This window comes from Herpailurus yagouaroundi, unplaced genomic scaffold (genome assembly GCF_014898765.1).
Source record: "Herpailurus yagouaroundi ecotype Mexico unplaced genomic scaffold, PumYag 211, whole genome shotgun sequence".
NCBI lineage: Eukaryota > Metazoa > Chordata > Mammalia > Carnivora > Felidae > Herpailurus > Herpailurus yagouaroundi.
The window spans coordinates 6,146,001-6,170,219 of NW_024412442.1; the positions used below are offsets into that span (position 1 = coordinate 6,146,001).

The 24,219-nt window shown below is 49.0% G+C and overlaps 1 protein-coding gene across 1 annotated transcript in view; it reads right to left on the reverse strand.

The window, feature by feature from the left end:
- PRKG1 (protein kinase cGMP-dependent 1) overlaps nucleotides 1–24,158 on the reverse strand; it is a 1,163,528-nt gene extending 1,139,370 nt beyond the window's left edge. Inside the window, exon 1 of the mRNA XM_040454314.1 lies at nucleotides 23,589–24,158. Within this exon, the coding sequence (XP_040310248.1) occupies nucleotides 23,589–23,899 (311 nt within the window). The 5' untranslated portion in view covers nucleotides 23,900–24,158. The remainder of the gene's footprint in view (nucleotides 1–23,588) is intronic.
- Between the last annotated feature and the right edge of the window lie 61 nt (nucleotides 24,159–24,219).

Here is a 24,219-nt window from a genome sequence, read left to right on the forward strand (position 1 = left end):
CTCTCTCTCTCTCTCTCTCTCTCTCTCTCTCTCTCTCTCTCTCTCTCAAAATAATTGAATAAATTTAAAGAACACCGAAAAACCTAAAAACCATCCCTGCTTGTGATGCACGCCCATGTTCCGATTGCACACACTTGTGCCGTGAAGCCCTGTCCAGGAGGGATCGCTGCACCTCGTGGCTCGGTCTCCATTGCAGCCGTCTGTGCCCGTTCCTGCTGGGCTTGGCGGGTGGGCTATACCACCCACGCGCCACTCCCCGGGCCCCCCATTCTGGACCTCAGCAGCACAAGAAAGAGAAGAAATGGTGAACGAAGGAACTATTCTAAAGACTGTAGACACAGAACCCCGTCTGGTGCCTCCAACTACCCGACGACGTGGGCACAACTGTCGCACTTGCCTTACAGGGGTGGAACACGAGACCGAGAACTTAAGGGACTTGCTCACGACGCACAACGAGACAGTAGCCAAGCCTCAACCCAAGCTGAGCCAGGCAGAGCAGGGGGCGCTTGCAACCAAGTCCAAGTGCAATATCGCCTCTCTTCATCTCCGGGACAGGAACTCCGGGATTTTTTTTTTTTGTAACGTTTATTTATTTTTGAGACAGAGAGAGACAGAGCACGAACAGGGGAGGGGCAGAGAGAGAGGGAGACACAGAATCTGAAACAGGCTCCAGGCTCTGAGCTGTCAGCACAGAGCCCAATGCGGGACTCGAACTCATGGACCGTGAGATCATGACCTGAGCCGAAGTCGGACGCTTAACCGACTGAGCCACCCAGGCGCCCCCGGGATGTTTTTCAAAAGAAGAAATGAGTCTGTCTCTCTCTCTCTCTCTGCTCCTCCCCTGCTCTCTCTGTCAAAATAAATAAGAGATTAAGAGTAATGTGCCCATGTTCATAAAACCCACAAAGGACATAGTGAGAACATGACTTTGGGACCCCAAAACGCACACCCTTCCCGTGATATTTCCCACGAATGCAAAGCTGCTGGTCCCCAGCCAACCCAGGGCGGGGGTGAGGGGGGTTGTCGGGAGGAGCAGTTCACTCTACACCTCCCAGGACTCGCACAAGGACCCGCCAGAGAACCAAAGCATTGAAAGTTAAGAGAGAAAAAGCCCCCACGAAGAACAGAGCGTCCCTCTGTCCCTCCCTTCCTGTGAGCCTTCCAGAAAGAGTAGCGCACAACTCGGCCCGAGTTCGGTGTCCAGCAGGAGGGCACTGGGATCAAAGTCCCTGGGTGACGGTGCCACGCGGCCCTGAGCGAGGGTGGGCTCGGCAGTGTGAGGGGAGGAGAAAGCTCTGTACAAAGAGGGAGACAGCACGCAGAGCAGATCAAAGGTGGTGAGCAGTGGGAGAGGACCCAGATCTATCTTGTGCCACCAACTCGGACACCACGGCCCTAATGAGCAGGAACAAAGGCTCAGGTTACAGCCTGCAGGGTCTCCTGCCACACAGATCCGGCCCTCGGCAAGTCCGAACCGGGGTGGGCGGCCGGCACCTTGCAGCAGGATGGGGGGCAGCCAGCAGGGACCCCACGGGCTGGGGCAGCCAGCACACGGGCAGCAGGTGAAGGTCCCACGAGATCTATGGGAAGACGCCCTGCAGGAACCAGAGGCAGAGGGTCTAGAACAGGGTACAGGGGGCAGGGCAGAACCCAGCCCTGAGGGAAGGAGGCTGGAGAAAGTCTCGTGCACAACTGACGTTAGGGGACAGACAGTCCTCTGCGAGGACTGCCCTGCTCACCGCAGGATGCTTGCCAGCATCCCTGGCATCTGCCCTCCCCCGGCTACGACAACCGAAGTGGCTCCAGACATCACCAAATGTCCTCCTGGGGGGCAAAGCCCCTTCCACTTAAGTACCACATGGGTTAGTGGATTGATAGAGACCCAGCATTTGCGGAGAACTGGCCACGTGTGGACACTGTCCTAAGTGCTTCATGAGCACAATCTTGTGTGATTCTCCTAGCACAGATATGAGACGGACACTATTACCACCCTGGTTTTACAGGTGGGGGGTGGGGGGGCTCAAGGCACAGAGATGTCAAGCAGCTTGCCTTAAGTAACACGGCAAGTAATTGGCAGATCTGAGGTTCTAATTGGGAGGTCTCCCTCCAGAGAGGATGCCTTTGACCAGGAGACTGTGCTGCCTCCCGTTTCGAAGATGAGACAGAGGTAACCCAGATGCACAAACCACGATGCATCCGATTCCTGGTTTCAGCTCAGGTCACAATAGCATGGCATGTGAGTTCGAGACCTGGGTCAGGCTCTACACCAACAGCATGGATCCTGCTTGGGATTCCCTCTCTCTCTCTCTCTCTCTCTCTCTCTCCCTCTCCCTCTCCCTCTCCCTCTCTCTGCCCCTCCCTTTTTTTAAAGTGCTCTTCTCAGTGTCTGAGCACAGGCTGTCTTCAGTTCACGAACAAGTGCAAAGGGTTAATTTCTGCAGCTTCAGGAAGGAAACACTAGGGGATATGAGGGGCAGAGACCCTGGACACAGAGCCCCGCCCTGAGAAGTCCCCATCCGGCCTGTCCTCCTTATTCCTCTTTCCTTTTCCCTCCACTCTCTCTCCAGACATTGTGCCTCGAGCTTGTTTACCTTTCAAAGGATCATCTACTACACTTATTGACTAAAACGATGTGTTGCCTACTTCTAATTCCTACATAACAATATCACACACATACCCCCTGCAGAAGTAGGTGACATAAATACAGGCACAAACACATCATAAAAGCCCCCCACCTCTGACAAAAAGGGTAAAAACAATACGTCCAAACTTCTCCAGGTCCTTTTAGCCTGCCGACAGCCCTTCATTGCTTTTTCTCTGAATCAGCTGCTTTTAATAAAATGAAAACTCCGGGATCTACTTTACATGTGAACTTCTCTGGTATGTTTCAAGTCCCTGATTTACAAAACTGGGATATGTACAAATCTTGTCGGGAAGATGTGTAAATCTGTAAAGTGCAGGCAGACAGCGAGGTAATTTGCTTTGACTCAGAATGCAGTTCCTCGAGTACCACACTGCTCCAATACAGGAGTTTGTCTAAAAACAGCAGAGCCAGGCTCCCACCAAAGAATTCCCTGGAAGTTGCACGAAAATTGCAGTTAACTATAAGGTTTCCCTCAGTGAATAAGGCAGAAATAAGACTGGGGCTATTAATTTTAAATGAAATTGCTTATTTTACTCTTGAAGGCACCTAAGGAAACAGAGAATCACAATACGCTCCGGCTGTGCCCGAGTAAATAAAGCCCCCAGCTTGAACCTGGGGAGGTGTGTGTTACCAGCACTTAGGGATTTGATTACAAACACACAGAGAGCCAAATCATTTGATCAAACACTTTGGAAGCCGATACAGGAAAAAGAAACTATCAGAAACCAGAAACCTGCCTTTACGTCTACAACAACTGTGATTTCCAAGAACAATTCAGAAACATCTGGACACCAGCCGTCAACACGAGCAATAGGAGAGCGCAGAGATAGGTTTGAGGAGCTCTGGGTCTGGGCTGTGCCCCTTACTGGTGACACTACCCCGGATCACGGACTCTCTGTGGCTCTCGCTCACTCCCTGTGTAAGGAAGCGTGCTAACCAGTAGCTTCCCATCTAGGTCAGGATACACATACACGTACAAATATCCCCAGCTTTTCCAAGTTCACATTACTCCACTTTACCCTAGACCTACCTTAGTGCCTGATCGCACTAACGGGAAGAAATCCAAAGAGAGTTTTCACTTTGAAAGAAAGGCAAAAAGCAAAAACAGCGATCAACACTTGTTTTGCAAAAGATGCGGCCCCCACCCAGCTCCTTTCCCTGAACGGGCAGCCAGTCTCCAGACCTTCCACGGCATCTGCGAGCACGTGTACTTCATCTCGATTTATTCTGTGCATCCGTTAGCAAGATGTGTCCTCAGGCATCAGAAAAGCTCACCAGAGATGATTTTTGGGGTCTGGCAATGCTCAAGATTTTTTTCTTTTTCTTTTTTTTTGAAATGTTTTTAACGTTTATTTATTTTTGAGACAGAGAGAGACAGAGCATGAACAGGGGAGGGGCAGAGAGAGAGGGAGACACAGAACCTGAAACAGGCTCCAGGCTCTGAGCTGTCAGCACAGAGCCCGACGCGGGGCTCGAACTCACGGACCGCGAGATCATGGCCTGAGCCGAAGTCGGACGCTCAACCGACTGAGCCACCCAGGCGCCCCTCAAGATTTTTTCTAAGGAAATAAGCATACTAAATGAAATAAGTCAGAGAGAGACAAACACCGTATGATGTCACTTACACACGGAATCTAAAAACCAAAAAACAGAACCCCAACAATGAACAACAACAATAAAAAAAGCAGAAACGAACTCCCAAATACAGGGGACAAAGGAGTGGTTGCCACAGGGGAGGAAGGCAGGGGGGTGGGCAAAACAGATGAAAGGGGTTAAAAGGTACAAACTCCCAATTATAAAACAAACAAGTCACAGAGATGAAAAGTATAGCACGGGGAACACAGTCATATTTAATAATGTAAAACACCCTCCATATAAGTCAACAGGGATTGCCTCTTGTGCCTCATGCCATTTAGCCTACGAAGGGTCTCCTAGCAATGCTCTGGTTTTGGACTGGGGGAGAAGCCAGTTCTCTGCACCCCTCCCACGTGCCAGGCACTGACCTGGGACCCCACCTCAACAGAGGTGAGCTTGCACGGAGCCCTCTGCAAAGACAAAACCCAGGAGCCGAACATAATTTCACATAATGACGTGTCACGGAGAAAGCACGGTAAGGGAGTCGACCAGAGAGAGTGACAGGGAGAGAGTGACCAGTCTGTTCAGGCGAGGCGTCCACCAGGGGTGGCCACGAGAGGCAGGCGGACACAGCGAGAGAAATAACGATGAACAGAACCAAAGAGTTACGTGGAGAACCACAAGAGCGTTAGACCTGAAGGAATCCCGACCTGCAGGTGCTACGAAAGAGACAAATCCTTCCGGACACACGTGGGCAGAGAAGGCCACCTGGTAAAAGCAAAAGGCAGAGAAGACGTGCCGCACACAGGGCCACCCGGCCTGCAGCAGAACACAAGCAGAGACAGCTCCTGGGCTCCCCTGCTCCTTGTTCTGGGCCCCGGGACCAACCGCTTTCAACGCAGTGTCTGTGGTGCCTCTGACACGTTCCCTTCTACATCCCCAGCTTGTCTTTCCGGCAGTTCTCAAACCTTAGGGCACGTCGGAACCACCCAGAGGGGTTGTTACGATACAGACTGCTGGGACCTCACGCATGGTTTCCAGTCCAATGAGTTGGGATCAGAGACAAGAATGTGCATTTCTGACAAGTTCCTGAGGAACCAGGAGGCCCCAGAGCAGGAACCCACTGTGGCCCCCGGATCGAGTACGTTCTGCCTGCCACTCTGATTCTGCAAAGAAACAAAACGCAGACGAGCAGTACCAACCTGCTTGATGAATTACGGGGTGTTTGTTGGAAAGCCTGTCCCACCGGACACATTTTTAGGAAACTGCTCTAAATCCCTTGTGCCTGAGTCCCCGTTACGTGTCCCTCTGATATTCTGAATACGTAGCTGCCTTGAAACCACACATTTGTCAACACCGGTCCCGCCGCCCCCAAACCAAGCCGTCTTCACCGTGACTTGTTTGAATTCAAACATCCAAATGTGGCCAGTGGAATTTAAGACTTCCAACCACTCGCGTAAGCGAAACTTGAACCTGAGGCTTTACCGCGAACACGCGAACCGGTTTCTCATCTCTGAAATCCCTTCTGTGGATCCCCATTGAATCCTCCAAGTAAGATTATTCTTTATTCTCTCAGACTGAAACTTCATTCCCGGTGCGTGCCCCGTAAGAAGCCACCTCCTTTCACTGCCGAATAAGATCTGGCAAACTCCCCAACTGGCTCGTAACCCAGAAGCCTTTGCACCAGGCAGGGCTTCTGGGCATCAGAGCAGAGCCCCAGTGGTACAAGAACCCACCAGAATTCTTCCTTTTCAAAGGATTCTAAAGAGAGTTTTTATTGCCACCCCCCACCCTCTTCATGAAATCACCATGGCGGGCACATCTAGAGAAGTGTAATCTCTGTCTCTTTCTCAATTCTTGTAAAGCTTACTTCCTCTTCTATACCTCTCGTGTCCTCTTGTGTAATCTTTGACCGCATAATCCAAACACCTCCTCTGTCTTTGTCTCTCTCATTTCGAAACAGCTCCCTGATCAATTCTCTATTCACCTCGGAGGGGGGGGGGTTATCTTTAAGTCCCCCGTGCTCTCTTACTTTTTGACAGAATGTGCATGGGAAGCCAAAATGGGAAGCAGGGGGGTAACTTCAAGGAGAGATCTTCGTGCTAAAGAAAAGGGGAGATACAGGTGGGTAGGCTTGTGAGTCGGGAAGGTGTAGACAAGAACAAGCCACACAGTCCGCTTACCATTGTACTGCCAGATAAGTAACTCCTAGCACTGTGGCCAAACGCATAGACCTCAGACCACGCGGCACTGCGTGGTCGTGGGCAAATTACTCAACTTCTCTGAGTGGGTTTCACTTTTATTGCCTCTCACAAGGAGCAAATACTCTGTCTTCCAGAACTATTATGAAGACATTTTAAAAACACACATTAATCCCCCCGCCCCCCAAGCAGAATGCCCAAACACAGGAAGTATCCCATAAACAGCACCCCGCTACTATTAATGCTGTTACTTTCAATCAGGTCATTACCACACGAACATTCTGGGTCTGGGCACAAAATTAAATTCTTCAGTTTCTGTTTCAGTTACTCCAAAAACAACAATAGTCCACTTGATCTATTCCGACACTAGAGAGATTCAGTGTTTAATGTTAATCACAAACGCGCTGGGTCGAATACAATCTTAACATTCTAAACTTCACTCTAAACCATCAACCGACGTCACCCAGTCTTTCAAGCGAATTGGTATCATTGGCAAAATAAGACGCCTGTCTGCATGAAATGTACGTAAATGCAAACTCATGAAGACAGAAAGCAGATCAGTGATTGCCTGGGGCTGGGGGCAACGCAGAGACTGAGGGCAAGAGGGGCCCCAGGTAATTTGGGGGTAAGAGAAATATTCTGAAACTGGACTGTGGTCATAGTTGCATAACCCCATACGTTTACTAAAACTCATGGTACTTGCTACCCATGCCACATGGTGCATGCACAGTGGGTGAGCTTTATGGTATGTAAATGATCCCTCAATAAAGCTGCTAACCATACTCCATCTATTGGTACCCCACAACCCATTTCAAAATAAACAACTATTTCTCTTTTTACTCTAAAGCTTTTCCATTATCAGCTCCTCACCATGACTGTCAAGAATCCGTCCGAGACCATGAACATAGTCCCCTCCACGGGCTAACAGGGCTGTTATCACGGCTTTCACTCACAACCACGTCGTTTTTGGAAAGACAATCTTGAGACGCAGTATCGAAGTCATTAGCAGGAAGCATTTATAGGCTAAGAGTATGTTCTGCCTCCGAGAGCTCCGCAGCCTGGACAGCAAATATTCACGCTGGAAATGAATGGTTTTCAAATAGAAATCCACCCTCAGTGCTTCTCTGCAGACGTTTCAGGAAACAGAAAAGGCACTTTGCTGTAGATACTTCTGATGGATTGAAATCAAATCGTGAAAGGAGCAGTTCTTTAAAAATGCACAGCACGGGGGTGCCTGGGTGGCGCCTGGGTGGCGCAGTCGGTTAAGCGTCCGACTTCAGCCAGGTCACGATCTCGCGGTCCGTGAGTTCGAGCCCCGCGTCAGGCTCTGGGCTGATGGCTCAGAGCCTGGAGCCTGTTTCCGATTCTGTGTCTCCCTCTCTCTCTGCCCCTTCCCCGTTCATGCTCTGTCTCTCTCTGTCCCAAAAATAAATAAACGTTGAAAAAAAAATTTTTTTTTTAAATAAAAAAAAAAATTAAAAAAAATAAATGCACAGCGCTCCCCAGCAGCAATGCCACGGTCTACGCAGTCCTATGTGTTCAAACGAAATGTTGGGAACAGTATTACTACGATTTCACATGCATGCATCTTTTGCAGAGGGGCCTTCAAACATTTATCCCGTCCTTAAAGCACAGACGGCTTTTCCTTCAGCTATTATTACAACCGTGTTCGCCATGATTTCTTAACATAATTTAAATGCATAGCACTCCGTTCAAACTGGACCAATCCATTCTTGACTTCACCGTAGGCCTGTGGCTGCTCACTGAATGAAATAAATTGCATGATTATGGAACTGCAAGCTTGCTTATGTTTGCCCTTCCTGCCCACAGTTAGCCCACACAGAAGTCATGCCGGGTTCTCGCTGTCACTCAATCTCCCTCTGACTCACACTTTGCAAAGCCAAGCTGGGTCGCGTTGGGCTCTGTTCTAGGGCCTCGTCATTACCGAAACTCTCTCTACCTCAACGGTCTTCGGTTTGGCTGGGAAATGCTTAGAGCCTTTTAATAACGGAATCTGGTTTAGTAAACTTGACAAAAGACCGTGTTTCATGCTACCGTGGACCCCTGCTACGTTTGGGGTGCCGAGGACCTCACAAACACGATCTCCAGTCACGTTGCATGTTATAATTCTCATTTACGATAACACCACAGACCTAGCGAGTGGTAAAGTAGCAAGCGACTCAGAACTAAGGCTCTTACCCAGCTTCTGTGATGTATCCCGAGCCCATCTGCTTGCGTGTCCCTTAAGGGCACTGCTGAACCGCAGGACTCTGGATTCTCAGGGCAATCTCATGAATGCACACTGATTCTGTCTAGAGCTCAGAAGCAAGGATGGATGGAGTCTGACGGCCGATCAGGTTTACAGGGTCGTCCCGTAACAGCTGTTGGATCCGGGTCATGTCCCTTCACACCTCACGTCCTTAATTCTCCCTTTTGTAAAATGAAGATGATCTGGGCTCCTTTATTCACTCAGCGATCATGAGGCATAAATGAGATCACATGTATGTTCATCTTTCCAGCCAATGAACGGAAGTTGCTATCACACCTCATTTTTACAAGCTACAAGACACACAGCTGCCTGGCACATAAGCCAATTTATGTTCCAAGCGAATTTACTTAGACTTTACTACAGAATTTATTCACAGAAGCATATGATCAGATGAGATGAAAAAGTTTTTTCCAGGATTGGGTGTTTTTGGGTTCCATCCTGAAAAGCTAAGGGACGATAACGCCAAACAAAACCGGCCTTTAAATTTTCTGCTTTAGTTGGGCTACTGTGGAGGTACAAACCTGATAACACGGTATTTTATCCTGAGTTTGATGGGTTCCACCATCTCATAATATGTGAATTTTTGGATAGTCAAAATTAGCAAGCTATTATCATAAGCGTGACAGGATTTTGTTAGTGAGAGTTCTGGCTATGCCTGCAAAAGGAATTAAGAACTTGAAGAGACTCTCTTGAGACTATTTTCATTAATTCTAGGCTTGCATTTCTCAGCAATCAACCCATTTGCTTTTCAAGGTGGGCCAACGTAGGAGGTTTTGTGTCGCAGAACTTAGGATGAGGCACTTATTCCATCTGGAAGATGAGTACACTTCCTTGGAAAGACAATCAAGAATTACAGATTATTCAAACTAGAAGGGACTTTTCAAGACTATCTAATTCCAGCTTTTCAGGTAAAAAACTAAAATGCCTTCAGAGGCCAGGCAGATAGATAATACAAGCAAGGGGGTGTGAGGTTGAAAGAGACTGGAGGCAGCGATGGGGCCGATATGGATTGTGGAGCAGAGGGAAAGTCCACCAAGGTGTGCCGAGGCACCCAAATCCCAAGTCTGTAAAACCTCTCCTAGCCCAACCCAAGCATGTCTCCAAGCCCTGCTCAACCCAGTTGCGGAAGTTTCCCATTTTCCAAATTTTAAAAAAAAAAGTTGAGGGGAACTTGGGTGGCTTGGTTGGTTAAGCACCCGACTCTTGGTTTCAGCTCAGGTCATGTTCTCGTGGTTCGTGAGACTGAGTTCCACGCAGGGCTCCGCGCTGACAGTGCAAAGCCTGCTTGGGATTCTCTCCCTCTCTCTCCCTCTCTCTTTGCCCATCCCCCACCCCATAAGTTCTCTCTCTTTCTCTCTCTCTCTCTCTTCTCTCTCTCAAAATAAATAAATTTAAAAAAATAATAATAAACTTAAAAGTTAAAGTGTGCGAAGACTAGGGAGATAAAAGAGGCTTCACTTCATCCTTTCTTTGACACAGAATTATCAACTACCTGCTGTGTGCCAGGCCTGTTGAAGGCTCCCCAGATACAACATGGAGCAAAACAGACACTGGGTTCATTTTCATGGAACTTACCATCTTCTGGGGGAAGCAGATGTCCACCAAATGATGACCCACATACAGAAACGCAAACTCTGATGGACATGAAGTCCAGTAAGTACACAGGACTACAAATCAGACACTGAGAACTGGAAACGTGACCCCAGTCCAGGTATGCTGGGCCCAATCCATGCTGCAAGAGTCTCTGAAAAGAGCAATGTCTTTTTTAGCACGTATTTTAAAACCAGAGAGTTTCCGGTGTTAAATAATTCAGGGGAGAGAGAGGGGTGCATCTGTTACAGCCCTACACCAGAGTGGTTGCTTAATATTCGGTAAATGACAAACAAACAAACTCCAATCCACAGAGCGTTGATTAATTACCAGGAAAAAGAATCAGAAAGTACTTGATAAACTTTCTACTACTATTCGATTATATTAAGATGCTAATATTTAGGAGAAAAAAAAGACACAAATCATCAGTAAAATGAGGGAACATTTCTTTGAAATGGGAATTTGGTTCACTAAGGACAAAGGCCACTGAAATCTTTCAGCCAAAAATACCCAAAATACACAGGTACAAGATGGGGAAACCTTTCTACGTATGATAGAGCAAAAATGCCCTAGGCGTGAGTTGTATTTAAAACAGTTTAAATATAGCAGAAACACAGCTTTATTGTTAGAAGAACTTCCATGATACTGAGATGTGCTAGCCTCTGAAAGAGAACGCCCCTGCAGCCGCCATGGGTATATGGGTACATGGCATATGGAAGACACAGGTATATAAAAAAATTATTGCAAAGCTGTGTAAGAGGAACAAAACTGTGAAAGGGAATAGGAAACAGAACTTGTGCTAAAAACACGAGCAGCTGGGACAATCAGCTACACCACGGGGCGCGTACAGAACATGCATGGGCTCAGATCACACAGATCTGCATTTGAGTGCTTCAGCCCAACGTTTTGTTTTGGGCAAGTTGTTGAACTTCCTTGTGCCTCATTTTCTCCATTGGAAGAAGTGGGATGATAGCGATGTGAGATTCCTTTTGTGTTTTTTTTTTAAGTTTATTCATCCTTAGAGAGAGAGAGACAGAGAGAGAGAGACAGAGAGACAGAGAGAGAGAGAGCGGGGGAGGGGCAGAGAGAGGGAGACAGCAGGCTCCACGCCATCAGCACGGAGCCCAACGCGGGGCTCAATCTCAAGAACCGCGGGATCATGACCTGAGCTCAAATCAAGAGTCGGACACTTAACCCACTGAGCCACCCAAGAGCTCCATACTTTACGAGATTCCTTTAGGAGAAAGTACACAAGAGAGCAGACGTGGCAGAGAGCAAGACAAATATGGTCAGTAATCACCATCATCATCACCAACGACCAGTAAAGATGAAGCTGAAAAATAACCATTACTGCCTCTGCTTTATGAAAGATGTCTGTGAAGATGAGAGAAACTGTTCTCTCCAGACAAAAGATTAAAAAAAAAAAAGAAAAAAGGAAAAAAGATGGAAGAAAAAACAAGGGAGCCTAACTTGAGCAAGAAAAGTTTTCCCCGTCACGACGATAAAGCAATGGCCTGAACCACGAACGGCAGTTGGAAATATATTAACGGGAGTCAAGAAGGAGTGGGGAACTTGCCACAGATGATGTGAAAACTCACCAGCAAGGGTTCACCTAGATATGATTTAATAAGCTCCAAGGTCATCTGGCAGAGGATGCCGCTCTTGCCAAGATAAATAAATGGCGTCCTTGGGTTACGTTCCATTTGTCACCCTGACAGTAACACTTGGGAATCCAGAAGATGGAGCCCTGCTCTGTGATGACCAATGATGGAGAGGGTGCAGGACCTCAGCGATGGCACCAAAGGAGACGACAAGCCACAGAAGGGAAGCGGTCACCTGAGAGAGGCAGCCGACTCTCTCAGGTGTGATGGACAACGTTTTGTTTTGTACTTTCAGGCGAAGGTTCCAGCGATGTGTTCTACCTGAGTCACCTCTCTGCACATCTTGAGGTGGTATCTTCGCCAAGATATTTCAGTGTTACTTCTTTCAACCTCTTCATTTCTGAGGGTGCATGAGGACAGCTTGGATAGCTTAAAATAATCATGATTATATTATAGGCAGAATAGAACTTGTGATGGAAATAGGGTACTCTTCAAATATCAGAATTTTCCAAAATAACTTCTTTAGAATTTTTTTAATGGTTATTTATTTTTGAGAGAGGGAGAGAAAAACCAAAGCAGGGGAGAGGCAAGCAGAGAGGGGGACAGAGGATCTGAAGCAGGCTCTGCACTGACAGCAGAGAGCCAGATGTGGGGCTCGAACTCACGAACCGCCAGATCGTGATCTGAGCCCAAGTCTGATGCTTAACTGACTGAGCCACCCAGGCGCCCCCCAAAATAACCTGTTATAATTATTCATAACCACGTAAACAAATTCTCCAACACACACATATAATGCTTCCAAGTGTCTAAACTCTTTATTTCCGGAAGTTTTTTCGATAGTTATTATTTCAAAAGCCAACTCTTTCAGCAGTTACCTATCAGCAGGGGCGGGGACGTGGGGGTTTGAACATCTTAATGTGCCAAGCAATGCAATGAAAAAGCAAAGGCTGGATGACCGTGAAGTAAGCAAGGAGGTAGGAAGAAGTTAATAAAAGACGCTCCGTTCACAGCGGGCTGGTTCTTTTATTTGCCATTCCTTTTCGTGAGGATCGTTTCAAAGTAATATCCATTTAGCCATTCAGTGCTCGATGAACAAGGAAAGGTTTCTTTCCCCACAAGGGAATCTAGGTCTCCATACTAAGTCATGCTAAAACATCTGGAAGGCAGAGCCAGACAGATTCTAATTTTTCATGTCATCTTTCCCTTTTATGATGAACGGGACATCTAGAGGGAAATTCTGAAAAATCAGAAAAACAAAACCAAAACAAAGATGACAATTTCCTGATCGAGGCTACCACTATCTTTGTAAAACGTCTCTACTTCCGGGGTGCCTGGGTGGCGCAGTCGGTTAAGCGTCTGACTTCAGCCAGGTCACGATCTTGCGGTCCGTGAGTTCGAGCCCCGCGTCGGGCTCTGGGCTGATGGCTCAGAGCCTGGAGCCTGTTTCCGATGCTGTGTCTCCCTCTCTCTCTGCCCCTCCCCCGTTCATGCTCTGTCTCTCTCTGTCCCAAAAATAAATAAACGTTGAAAAAAAAAATTTTTTTTAAAAAGTCTCTACTTCCTTTTCCACAACATTCTGAAGCTTTTCGGATCTATAACAGGAAACGTTGTTCATATGCCTGTGTGACAGACTTGTGGGCTATGTTTTTATGACGGTGAGTATTCGGTGAGTATCTAGAACCTTCGAGCCACTCTTTCCTTCTGTAGTTTTCCACACGCTTTTTGGGGCGGGGGAGGGGGGCGGGGGTGGAGAGAGATGATCTTCTAACAATTCAGAACCGCAGAAGTTGTCTTAAGTAAACTGCATTCACTCAAAATAAAGAGGGATTCGCTGAATGGATCTTCCAGCCAAAAAAAAAAAAAAAAAAAAAAACACAACTACTTTTACTGAGTGTCTGTGAGCTCATTCTTCTAAGCTGTGCTCTCCTCAGACAGCTCCTGAATAAGAGGGCAATTGCCTACGATGAAGACCATAATGCTTCTGTGCTTTGACGGTGCAGGCCGCAGACGCTCCGGGGTTTATTGCACTGTCTCTTTTCTCGTCTCTCTCCTCCCACGGACATAATGGGCTGCCACTGCAGGCCAAGCAAAATGGTACCTGTCACATTCAGATGTTTAATATTCCTCTGTAAAGGCTGTGGTGACACCCTGTCAAGCCAGCACAAGAGTAATACGGGGCCATCTTGTCTGCCTCGCCGTAACATAAAATGTGCTACTCAGTCACCAGTGATTTGGGCGCGGTGTGCCTCACGAAGACGGAGGCTTCCACGGAGGTGGAGTTGCGCAGGCTCGTACGGTCGGATTGCAGCCACCTGCCGAGGCAGGAGGACGGTCAGGCCGCCTTCCAGCCCGTCAGCGGCGGCAATTCCAGGATCCCATTCTTCCTCCTTGTCCTGACAACCCTTTTTTCTCTCCTCTCAGTCCAGACTTGGAAGCACAAAACCATAATTTATTGATAGAGTTGGACCATTAAGATGATATACAGCATACCCAGAAAGGAGACGCCTTCCCCCGCACGTTATCTCGTTATTCCTTGGCCCGGATCTGGTGGAAGCGTGATATTACCATAAAGCCACGGCGTCAGAAAACAGCAAAATTATTTTGCTTAACTAAGGTGTTATTTGTCATCACTGACGTTTGAATACCATTAATCAAATTAAATTGACTGGCTGATACCGTAATTATTTCACGTTCCAAGAAATAGAGTGTTATTTATTCCTCAAGAGCAGGCATCACCTAGCAGTGAGAGACTAAGGCTGATCGGTAGACACCAACTTTTGACACATATTAATAACTTGAGGTATTTACTTATGCTTTGGCAGGGTCAAAGTCACTACTGCTGTGCGTAGAAGTCAATAAACTTGCACAGTCTTAGAGCCGTTTTCGTGAAACCTAATTAGCATTTATGATCTTTAGAGCGCCAAAGGTAATTATTACTAATTTACTCTATTTTTTTTTTAATTTTTTTAACATTTATTTATTTTTGAGACAGAGAGAAACAGAGCACGAATGGGCAAGGGTCAGAGAGAGGGAGACACAGAATCTGAAACAGGCTCCAGGCTCTGAGCTGTCAGCACAGAGCCCGATGCGGGGCTCGAACCCACAGACCACGAGATCATGACCTGAGCCAAAGTCGGACGCTCAACCGACTGAGACACCCAGGCGCCCCTTTATTGTATTTTTGACGCTGGCGCAATGGATATATACTGACACTAAATCGTCACTGTTTTGTTTTTTTTTTTTTCTATGCTAACACCCATCCTTTCAGATCTTGGAACAGAAGAACTCGAACACGTCTTTTCCCAGCGTCCTACCACGAACTCTGCCCGCCATTCCGCTTCAAACTGCTAAACCGAGTTTAAGCAACTTTATTGCTGCTTAATTCCTTCTTTGCCTTCGCATTTAGGCCCCATAACCAAAAGCATGACTGGAAGCTGGGCTCATAAGGAAAGTGTTTACTTTCCTTATGATCAACTTCCCCGCGTAATTAATGCCCCCAAACCCCTGGACAGCCTCACGTCATGACGTCCACTGTGCGTTTACGTGCTATCCGTCTGCTGAATATATTTTCATATTTGAGAACAAAGGGGGGAGAGGGACAAGAGAGCTTGCTGACTGCCATTCTAGGATTATTTTTACCAAAAACTGCTTGCAATTATATTAGCTATTTCATCGCTTATACAAAGCGCTGCGTTGGCTGGCCCTCACCTGAGATGATTAGATTGCAAACATAAATAGGTTCCTATCAGAGACAATGAGGAACATCTCGAGAGTTTTTACCAACAACGGAAGGGGACAAGAGGCGCAAAGAGACACAAAGAGCTAGGAATAGGGCCCGTAGCGAGGTCGTGACCACGGGGTGTGAGAATTCCCATCCCCCCCCCCCTCCGCCTGGAGTGTCCCGAGGGACGCAGAAGATTCTCGAATTTCAGGTGTCACCTCAGACCTCTAGGCCGGCCGGCGACAGGGCCCAGATCTGTCCACTTAAACCAAACCGTCTGGAAAAGGGACTCAGAGCTTGACGTGTTCTCTCTGCTTTCTCTGAAGCCTCTTTGGAAAGTACTCCTCAGCCTGAGCACAGGCTGTTTGCCTTAAAAGGATAAAATATCTGTAGGAAAAAAAAAAAAAAACACTGTAGCTGGCTGCAGAGACATCACATACCAGAAGGAGAGGCTACCAGCCCCGGTGCTACTCCTCCGCGGGTTCATCGGGCGTCTGCCCCTCAGGCACTTAACACTTCATACTAGTATCTGGAACCCAAGGAAACAGTGTTACTGGTTAACGAGGCAGCAGGCCTCAGTGGGTGGAAAAACACACTTGTGATGATGGCCGATCCTCCTGTGTGTTGCATTTGAGCAGCGGCCAGGACCCGGGGTTGCCGGGAAAGAGGAAACGCACTTACCTTTCGAATGCAGCTCCTGCCAGGTTAGTGCGCCCGGGTCCCAGCAGGTAACCCCAAGAGGGCCCCGTCAGACCAACAGGTGCACACGCTGGCACTGCCCGGCTTCACAGCAAGCGGGCATCCGGTTGGTTCCGATGGGCCAAGGAAAGTGCTTTTGCAAAAAACGGGGATTCAAGCAGCCTGTAACGACCGAGCCTGAACGGGCGACAGAAAAGGCTCTCGACACGGGCTGCAGATCAGAGTCCTCCCAGGAGCCAAAATAATACGCCTAGTCCCCCTGTCCACCCCAGAGCAACTGAATCAGGATCTCTGGAGGCCGCACCCCAGGAGAGATATTGTTAAAGTTCCCGAGGTGATTCGAACACTCAGCTAAGGCCGGGAACCAACGAGCCAGGTAAAGTCAAGATTACCTGCATGGGAGAATAAACCTACGACACTAAATAATGTATACCTATAATTTGCCTCCCCCTGCCAAAAAAAAAAAAAAAAAAAAACTCTTCCACTGCTTTTGTAAGTCCCAAGTGCTTCAAGGTTTTTACCAGTAGAAACGGTCAACTCTTCAAGTGGGAAGTTTACCCTGGTTATTCACGTTGGAGCTGCCTGGGGAAATCCTTCCTGGTAGGGGCTTCCGGTCCCACGCATTATTCCTTTAATTGGCTGGGGGCAGAACCTAAGCACTGGATTTTTTTATAGAGTTCCCCAGATGATTCTAATATGCAGCTTGGGAACCACTGTCCTCTTATTTTTTCCACTTCTTCTCAAGTATTTCTGCCTCCTATGTAATTACTGGGGAACAGACACTAACCCTGAGAACAGCCTAGATGCTAATTCAGTGGGGTTTGGGCACAAGCGTCTAAACCCCACATCCCTTTGGGAAGCAGAAAAGCCTCATGGCTAGGGAAGTCAGCGCTGGAGTTTGAATTCAAGGTCCACCTTTAACAAAGTGTGTGACCTTGGGCAAGTCACTTCTCTGAGCTTCGGTGTCCTGTACCTCGGGGCTGTGAAATGGGGATACTTTGGAGTCTCCCTCAGAGGGTCATTCGAGGATAAAAGAGACAGTCCACGGAAGACACAGGGACACAGAGTAAGTGCTGGATAAATGTGAGCCGTCACGACGAAGGCAGGCAGTGCCGTGCTGACCTCTTATTTCAGAAACCGTGGTTCACCCACTTGCTCTCCTCTCCGCTGCGAGCTTCAAGTGCTCCTTGCTATCAGACTAAGGGATGCTTCCAAGAGACAACACAAGGCACTCAAAATAAGCATTGGTCTAAAGGGAAACATCTTAATGGTTTTCCACCCAAATCCCAGGATGGCTCCCGCTCACAGAGAAGGCAAGGAAGCCTCCGATGTGCTACCGTCCAGGCGCCTCGTCCCCATGGCGGTCTTCCTCCACAAAGTGCCGTCTTCTTGGTAAACGCTGTTCCAGTCACCGGCCATCGCCCACAAAACCCATCGCTCCTGCCAGCATGTGCAAATACGGTGCTCCTTTAATGATGCTCCTCGGGTTCCGCTCTTTCCTTTCCATCCTGATCTTGCCTTGCCCTTGAGCATTTCCCCAAATTCCCATTTTGTCCACCACCTTCCTCACCACCCCCCCACTCCACGCACACCTCTTCTTCCCACTGTGCTCTCCTCGTTTTTTTCTCATTAATAGCTCTGATTGGGGCGCCTGGGTGGCGCAGGCGGTTGAGCGTCCGACTTCGGCTCAGGTCACGATCTCGCGAGATCTCGCGTGATCTCGCGTGAGTTCGAGCCCCGCGTCGGGCTCTGGGCTGATGGCTCGGAGCCTGGAGCCTGTTTCCGATTCTGTGTCTCCCTCTCTCTCTGCCCCTCCCCCGTTCATGCTCTGTCTCGCTCTGTCCCAAAAATAAATAAAAAACGTTGAAAAAAAAATTAAAAAAAAAAACAGCTCTGATTATAAAATCCATTCAGAGACAAGACCCTTTGGAGAGGATACAATTCGTCCCAACTTTTGCCAAAAGTCTGTTTTGTGTGGCCGCCGTTTTTGCACCATTGTTTACGCTGGCATGTCAGTTCTGGGGGTGGAGAACGTTCCTCCACTCTTACAGACAATCCTAGTCGGAGAGTTCAGCAGCCCGTATCGAACTCGCCAGAAAATGAACTTGAAGGAGAAGCCGAGGAGCGCGGCCATGCCGGAAGATGGCGACAGGAGAAGAGAACCGGTGTCAGAAGGCTGGGTGGGACGAAGGACGGGGCCTGTCGGGGAAGGGGGGTGGCGAACGGCGGTGGCCCAACAATTCAGACCGGGATTCAAAAGGCCACCGAGGTGACTGCATAAAGGTGCGACGCGTGCTGGTAGAGGCTGCGTTGGCCGCGTGCTTGTCTGTCACGCCGCCTTGCGCTCTCCGAGCGTGGAAGGTTCCAGTCGGAGGGTCTGAGTGCCAGCAACAGACCCGGCGCCCCAGATGGGCAGCGGTACCTATGGCAGAGACGGCAGAAAGGGGAGCAGCCTGGTGTTCAGACCCGATTGCTAGGAGACCACGGAGCCCCCTCCACTGCTAAGCAGGCCGGAGAAAATGTGTCCCTGTGCCCGGGGAAAATGTGTCCCAACAGCAACAGACACATCGTGTGCCCAGCTCTTCAGGGAAAGGCTAAGTAGCAGGAGGGCGGAAACGGGGCCCAGGGGAGCAAGGAGGCTGGCCGTTTCTGTTCTCGGACAGGGCCTGTCCGTTCCTTCGTTAGAATCCCCAGCTCAGGGGCACGCAACTTGACCGTGTTTCAGAACAGCCTCACGGGGGTTTAGGAACCTGGTCTCACCCGTTTGCAAAAGCTTCCCACCGCTTCGCTGCGACTGCACAGCCCGTCACGTCGAATTCATGACCCACCTGCAGCTGGACGGTCCAGCAGACCTGCCTGAAGTTGGAGGTCAGCCCCTCCACGAAAACCAGAAAGGTGAGTTTCCGAAACCAACTTCAGGCTGGGCTGTCACCGCGGGCCCCCGTCCACCGCCATACGGGAGGGATCTGTGCTGCGGAGTGCAGGGCATGACTTGAGACGACCGTCCATGGGAACGGTCTGAAGTGACAGGAGAGGGGAAGCTGGTTCCTCTCGGACTGGGTTCCGTCTCTTCGCGGGTCTGAACCAGCCGCTGCTCTGCTCCCTCCGAGTCCCGCTTCTCTGGGACAGTCACAGCTATCGTCGGGACAACGGGGGTCCAGGAGGCACGGGGCCCAGGAGGCTTTCGGGGACTCAGAGCCTTACCGGCAGGGACCACCCGGCCCTTGCTGGGCGGAGGGCGCACGCGTGCACGTCGCTGCCAGAACATTCTAAAAACAAGCAGAAACGCCCTCTCGCCTACTTTACAAAACAGAAACTCAAGTTCTCCTTCTGTGGGGCCTAGGCTTGCCTTTCCGCAGTTCCCACTAAGGTATTCTGGTACCGCCCCTTGTCGCTGTCACGGCCCCATGTGTCTTGTCCGCCGGATGGTCCTTTCCATTCCCACCGTGCCCCTCTCATCCCCTGACCACTCGCCTAAGCCGGGCGGCCCTTCAAATACCCACTTTAAACACCTCGCCTCCACGACTTTCCCATACCATGAAATGAAATGACCACAATTCTCCTTTGCCAACTGTTTCAGGTACTTCCTCTGTGGTTTAACGTGCTCTGTACTTTCTAGAATACCTCCTAGATGCGGGCCTACATCTCTCTCACCCCTAACGCCCAAGGTAAGCTGCGCATAGCAGACAGCCCATAAAAGTAGCAAACTGGGGACACCTGGGTGGCTCAGTCGGTTAAGGGTCCGACTTCGGCTCAGGTCATGATCTCACAGTTCATGAGTTTGAGCCCCGTGTGGGGCTCTGTGCTGACAGCTCAGAGCCTGGAGCCTGCTTCGGATTCTGTGTCTCCCTCTCTCTCTGCCCCTCCCCTGCTCATTCTCTGTCTCTCTCTGTCTCTCAAAAATAAACATTTAAAAACTTAAAAAAAAAAAAAAAGCAACGCCTCCCTAAAAATAAGAAAATATGTTTCTTTTCATCCTCCGTTCTTCCAAACTATTTCACAACCCAAGAGTGAAATGTTATAAAACACATCATCACTCTCTGAAATTCAGCTGCCTCTGGGGTGAAAGGCACCAGCTGAACAAAAATCCAGAGACACTAACAAGTTTTTACAGGAACATAAGTCTGTGCAGCCCAACTGAGAGAACGCAGAAGACTGAGACCGCAGAATGGAAGGGATTTGAAGGTATTTTCAGTAGGTAAAGAGTCGGGCTCCAAATACTAGTCAATGTCCCAGCCGATTAGAGAGTCAGTTTTCAGGAATGGAAGATCATGAAATAAAATTACTCTGAAAGTTCAAAAGAACCATCCTATGTATATAACCAACAGACTATCTTATCTCATAAAATGCGGTGTGGTTTTTTTTTTTTTTTTCATCTTCAAGGGGTTATTGATTTATTTCAAAACGTATAGCCTCAGAGTTTTACGTTCTCGTAGCTGTGGAACATAGTGCCAACTTCTGCAACGGTTCTTTGCTTCACGTTGGTAACACACAGAGGGCTTAAGGGCTATTTCTACGCTGGTGTGAAAGAGAGAAATGAGAACACCCCCATGCCCCCAACACACACACACACACACACACACACAGGTTCAGCAGGAGCTCCCTGGCTCTGACCCAGCCTTCCCTCCAATTCCCAGCTTTCAGGGAAAATTCCAAACCAAAAATGTTAAAATGAATTAAGTTAATAGTTTACGTTTCACACTATTTCAACACTGTTTGTTAAGTGATCGAAAATCACTCAACAAGGAAAAGGGAAGGTTTTTTTAAAAAAATTATAATCCTCAGAGCTGGGCAGCTACCTACATCTGATGAAAAGAGAACAGAACGCTCCCATGAACGTGAATCCGAAATCCATTTTAGGCTACTGAGATGGTTTCCTTTCAACTCGAACTCACAATCCTCTGTGTGTGAGTTGAAGAAAGGTAACGACATTTAAGTTGCACCGGAAGTGAAACACAAACACTTGTTGCCAGTAAGTCTGCATGATCAAATTATTCAGCGGCAGAGAAATGGAAATTCACGCAAGTCTTCGTGGGGTTGCCAGGTTTTCCTGATCCTTTGTGGAGCTGTCTTGCACCCTCATCCAGATGGCAAAGGTATAATCATTTTGCATACAATATAACTTCTCTTTCAAGAAAGGTACACTATGCCCCTTCAGCCAATTTTATTCTAGTTTTCTTTATGTAAGTGTGAAAAAAGAACAGATGTTTTTCCAAAATTATTTAAGCTTGGAAGACATTCCATCGTGTTCTTCAATAGAATCCCTCAGAAATCACCAAAACCATCATTGGTGATACCGTAACAGCTGATTTCTTCAAAGCACAAGTTATTAAATAAATATCAGAACGCACAGCGCTGCCCGATAGATACAACGTTTGTTGTAACAGAATGGGGTGACTTATTTGCCACCACACTCATTTCGTTTTCCACCAGGGATTTGCAAAAAAAAAAAAAAAAAAAATCTGGCTGTTCTACATGTGAAACACTGAGAGGCTTCTACAACTTGCCACATTCTACAACTCATTCCCCACTGCCTGGATTCCTCCAGATCTTCTCTGATCGAATGTTCCACTGGAGTTATCAGCTGGCTTGATCATGCTCCATTATAAAACCCATTAAAATGGTCCTTTTACAAAAGTCGAGTTTTCTCCGTGTTACTCCAAAGTCCTGCAGATACTAAAATGAGAGCCTATGCAATGCCTAAAAATGCAGAGAGCTGTCTTTGAGTTATTTTTTCATTATGCAAAACTTGGCCCAGGAGAGATGGCCGTGTACCTCGTTAGCTAAAACAGGCGAGCATGTCAGGACTGCAAATCAATTTACTGGAAGAAGTTGAAGTAGATGTGAATCGCTCAGGTTTCCGAGGCAGATCTAAGTCTACTGACCAGGGCCACTTGGTGAGGTCAGAATCTCAGCAGTGTTTACCCTCATCGTTTCTTTCCAACACTCTCCAAGAATGCAAACTCCCTCTGAAGCTAAACCTGCGGGAGGAACAGCAAAACCTCTCTGGGAACCAAAAGATGATGGTACAACTCTTAAGTTTTCAGAAGTATCATCAGTACATGCCCGATGGCTCCCCTAAACCCGATAAATACAAAGGGAGACAATCCCGCGTTTACCCCTTCTCCTTATATTAATTCCTTGTGTTTGTGAAGCGAAGGGTTCCAAGAAAGCTTGCATTATTATGTAACACGTGTCAAACAGCCAGTGTGATGTAGTTAGAAATACAGTAGCAAAATCTTTCATTTTACCGATTATGGCATTATCTATCCACTAAAAACACCATCCGTTTGGGTATTCTCCCTCGCTGCGTGTTAATCTCACGGTCCTGCCACCATGCTCTCCCTAAGGCGTATAACAAGTTGTGTTCAATTTTCCTACCCAAGTTATGAAGCCCACTGACATGAGAACACAGTTCTCCCAACGCAAGAGCCCTACCAGAGCGGTTGCATCAGAAGCCAGGAGTAAGGCAAACACTGTGCTCACAGTGTCGATAAAGGTAAGTGTAGTTCTCACATTGGACCCTGGACACACGCAGCCCTCCCAGCAGACCGAGGCACCTCACAGGCAACATCATGCAAATTCCTTAAGGAAAACAAGCAACGATCTCCCTCGCGTGTTATGAAGAAAAAAAAATTTTTTTTAAATCAACAGACTCGGCTTCCATTTGCGGGCTGTCAGTGCCATCCAGTTCGGGAGATGAAACCCAAACAAACAAAAATCTTCCCTTTTATATGCGCATTTGCTTATTTTTGACACTTTGGCGATGACAGCACATCAGGTTGGAGGGGTGCGGGCGATTGTCGCCAGCAGGTAGAGAAATCCGGGAGAGCCGCCGGAGCAGAGAAAGTAAGCGTGACAACAGACGCATTTCATTTCGAGTCCGATGAGCCTGCATTTAGGATTTTCCGGCCAGGCAGGTTCAGGTTCCCGGGGTGTTTGGGAGACGGGGCTTTTCATTCGTCTTCTCACGCTCGCTCGCTCGCTCGCTCACACTCACGCACACGCACACACACACACACACACACACACACACCTGGGGCGCGTTCCAACTATGCACCCCGGGTGGCATACACGAACGTGCGTGTCTATCTTGCAAAAATAGCCCGACATCTGACAAAGACAGCAAGGCGGCGGGGGCGCAGCGAGCGCGGCTCGGAGGAGCGTGCAGGGCGCGCGCGGAGCGCCCGCCACAACGGCTGCAACGCCTCGGAGCCCGAGCACAGACATGGCACGCGCGGGGCGGGGGCCCACACCCAAGACCGAGACCCGCGGCTCCCCTGCTTACTGTGGGCTCTTGGGGTAGAAGGGCAGGGTCACGTGGCTGAGGTCCTGCAGGTCGAAGGCGGTGGGCTCGGCGGAGATCGCCTGGCGCTTGGTGCGCGGCTCGCCCTGCAGCGTGCCGGCGCTCTGCTTCTGCGCCTGCTGGGTGGCCGGCCGGATCACCGAGCGGTACTTGTCCAGCTCGTTCTGCAGCTTCTGGATCAGTTCGTCCTTCTGGTCCAACTCCAGCTCCAGCTCGTCGATGAGCGCATCCCGCTGCCTCAGCTCCTCGATCTTCTCCTGGAGCGCGTACTGCAAATCCCGCAGGGTGCCCATGCTCCGCCGGGCCGCCGGGCCGCCTTCCTGCCGCTGCCGCGCGCCCGGGGGCTCGCTCCCCGCTCCGGTCAACTTTCCCCAAAGTCGCCGCCGCCTCCCGAGTGCAGACGCTTCCTACTCGAGCCCAGAGCCAGCCAGCCCTGGCTTCTGAGCATGCCCAGTCCGCCGCTCCGCCGCCGACTTTCCGTGCGGATCCCCACTTGTCGGGGCGCCGGGGAGGCTGAGCGCGGGGGCCGCGAGGCGGCGGGTCCGCGCCGGGACTGAGCCGGGAGCCGCGGCGGGCGCAGGGCCGGAGGCGGGGCGCAGCGGGCGGGCGCGCC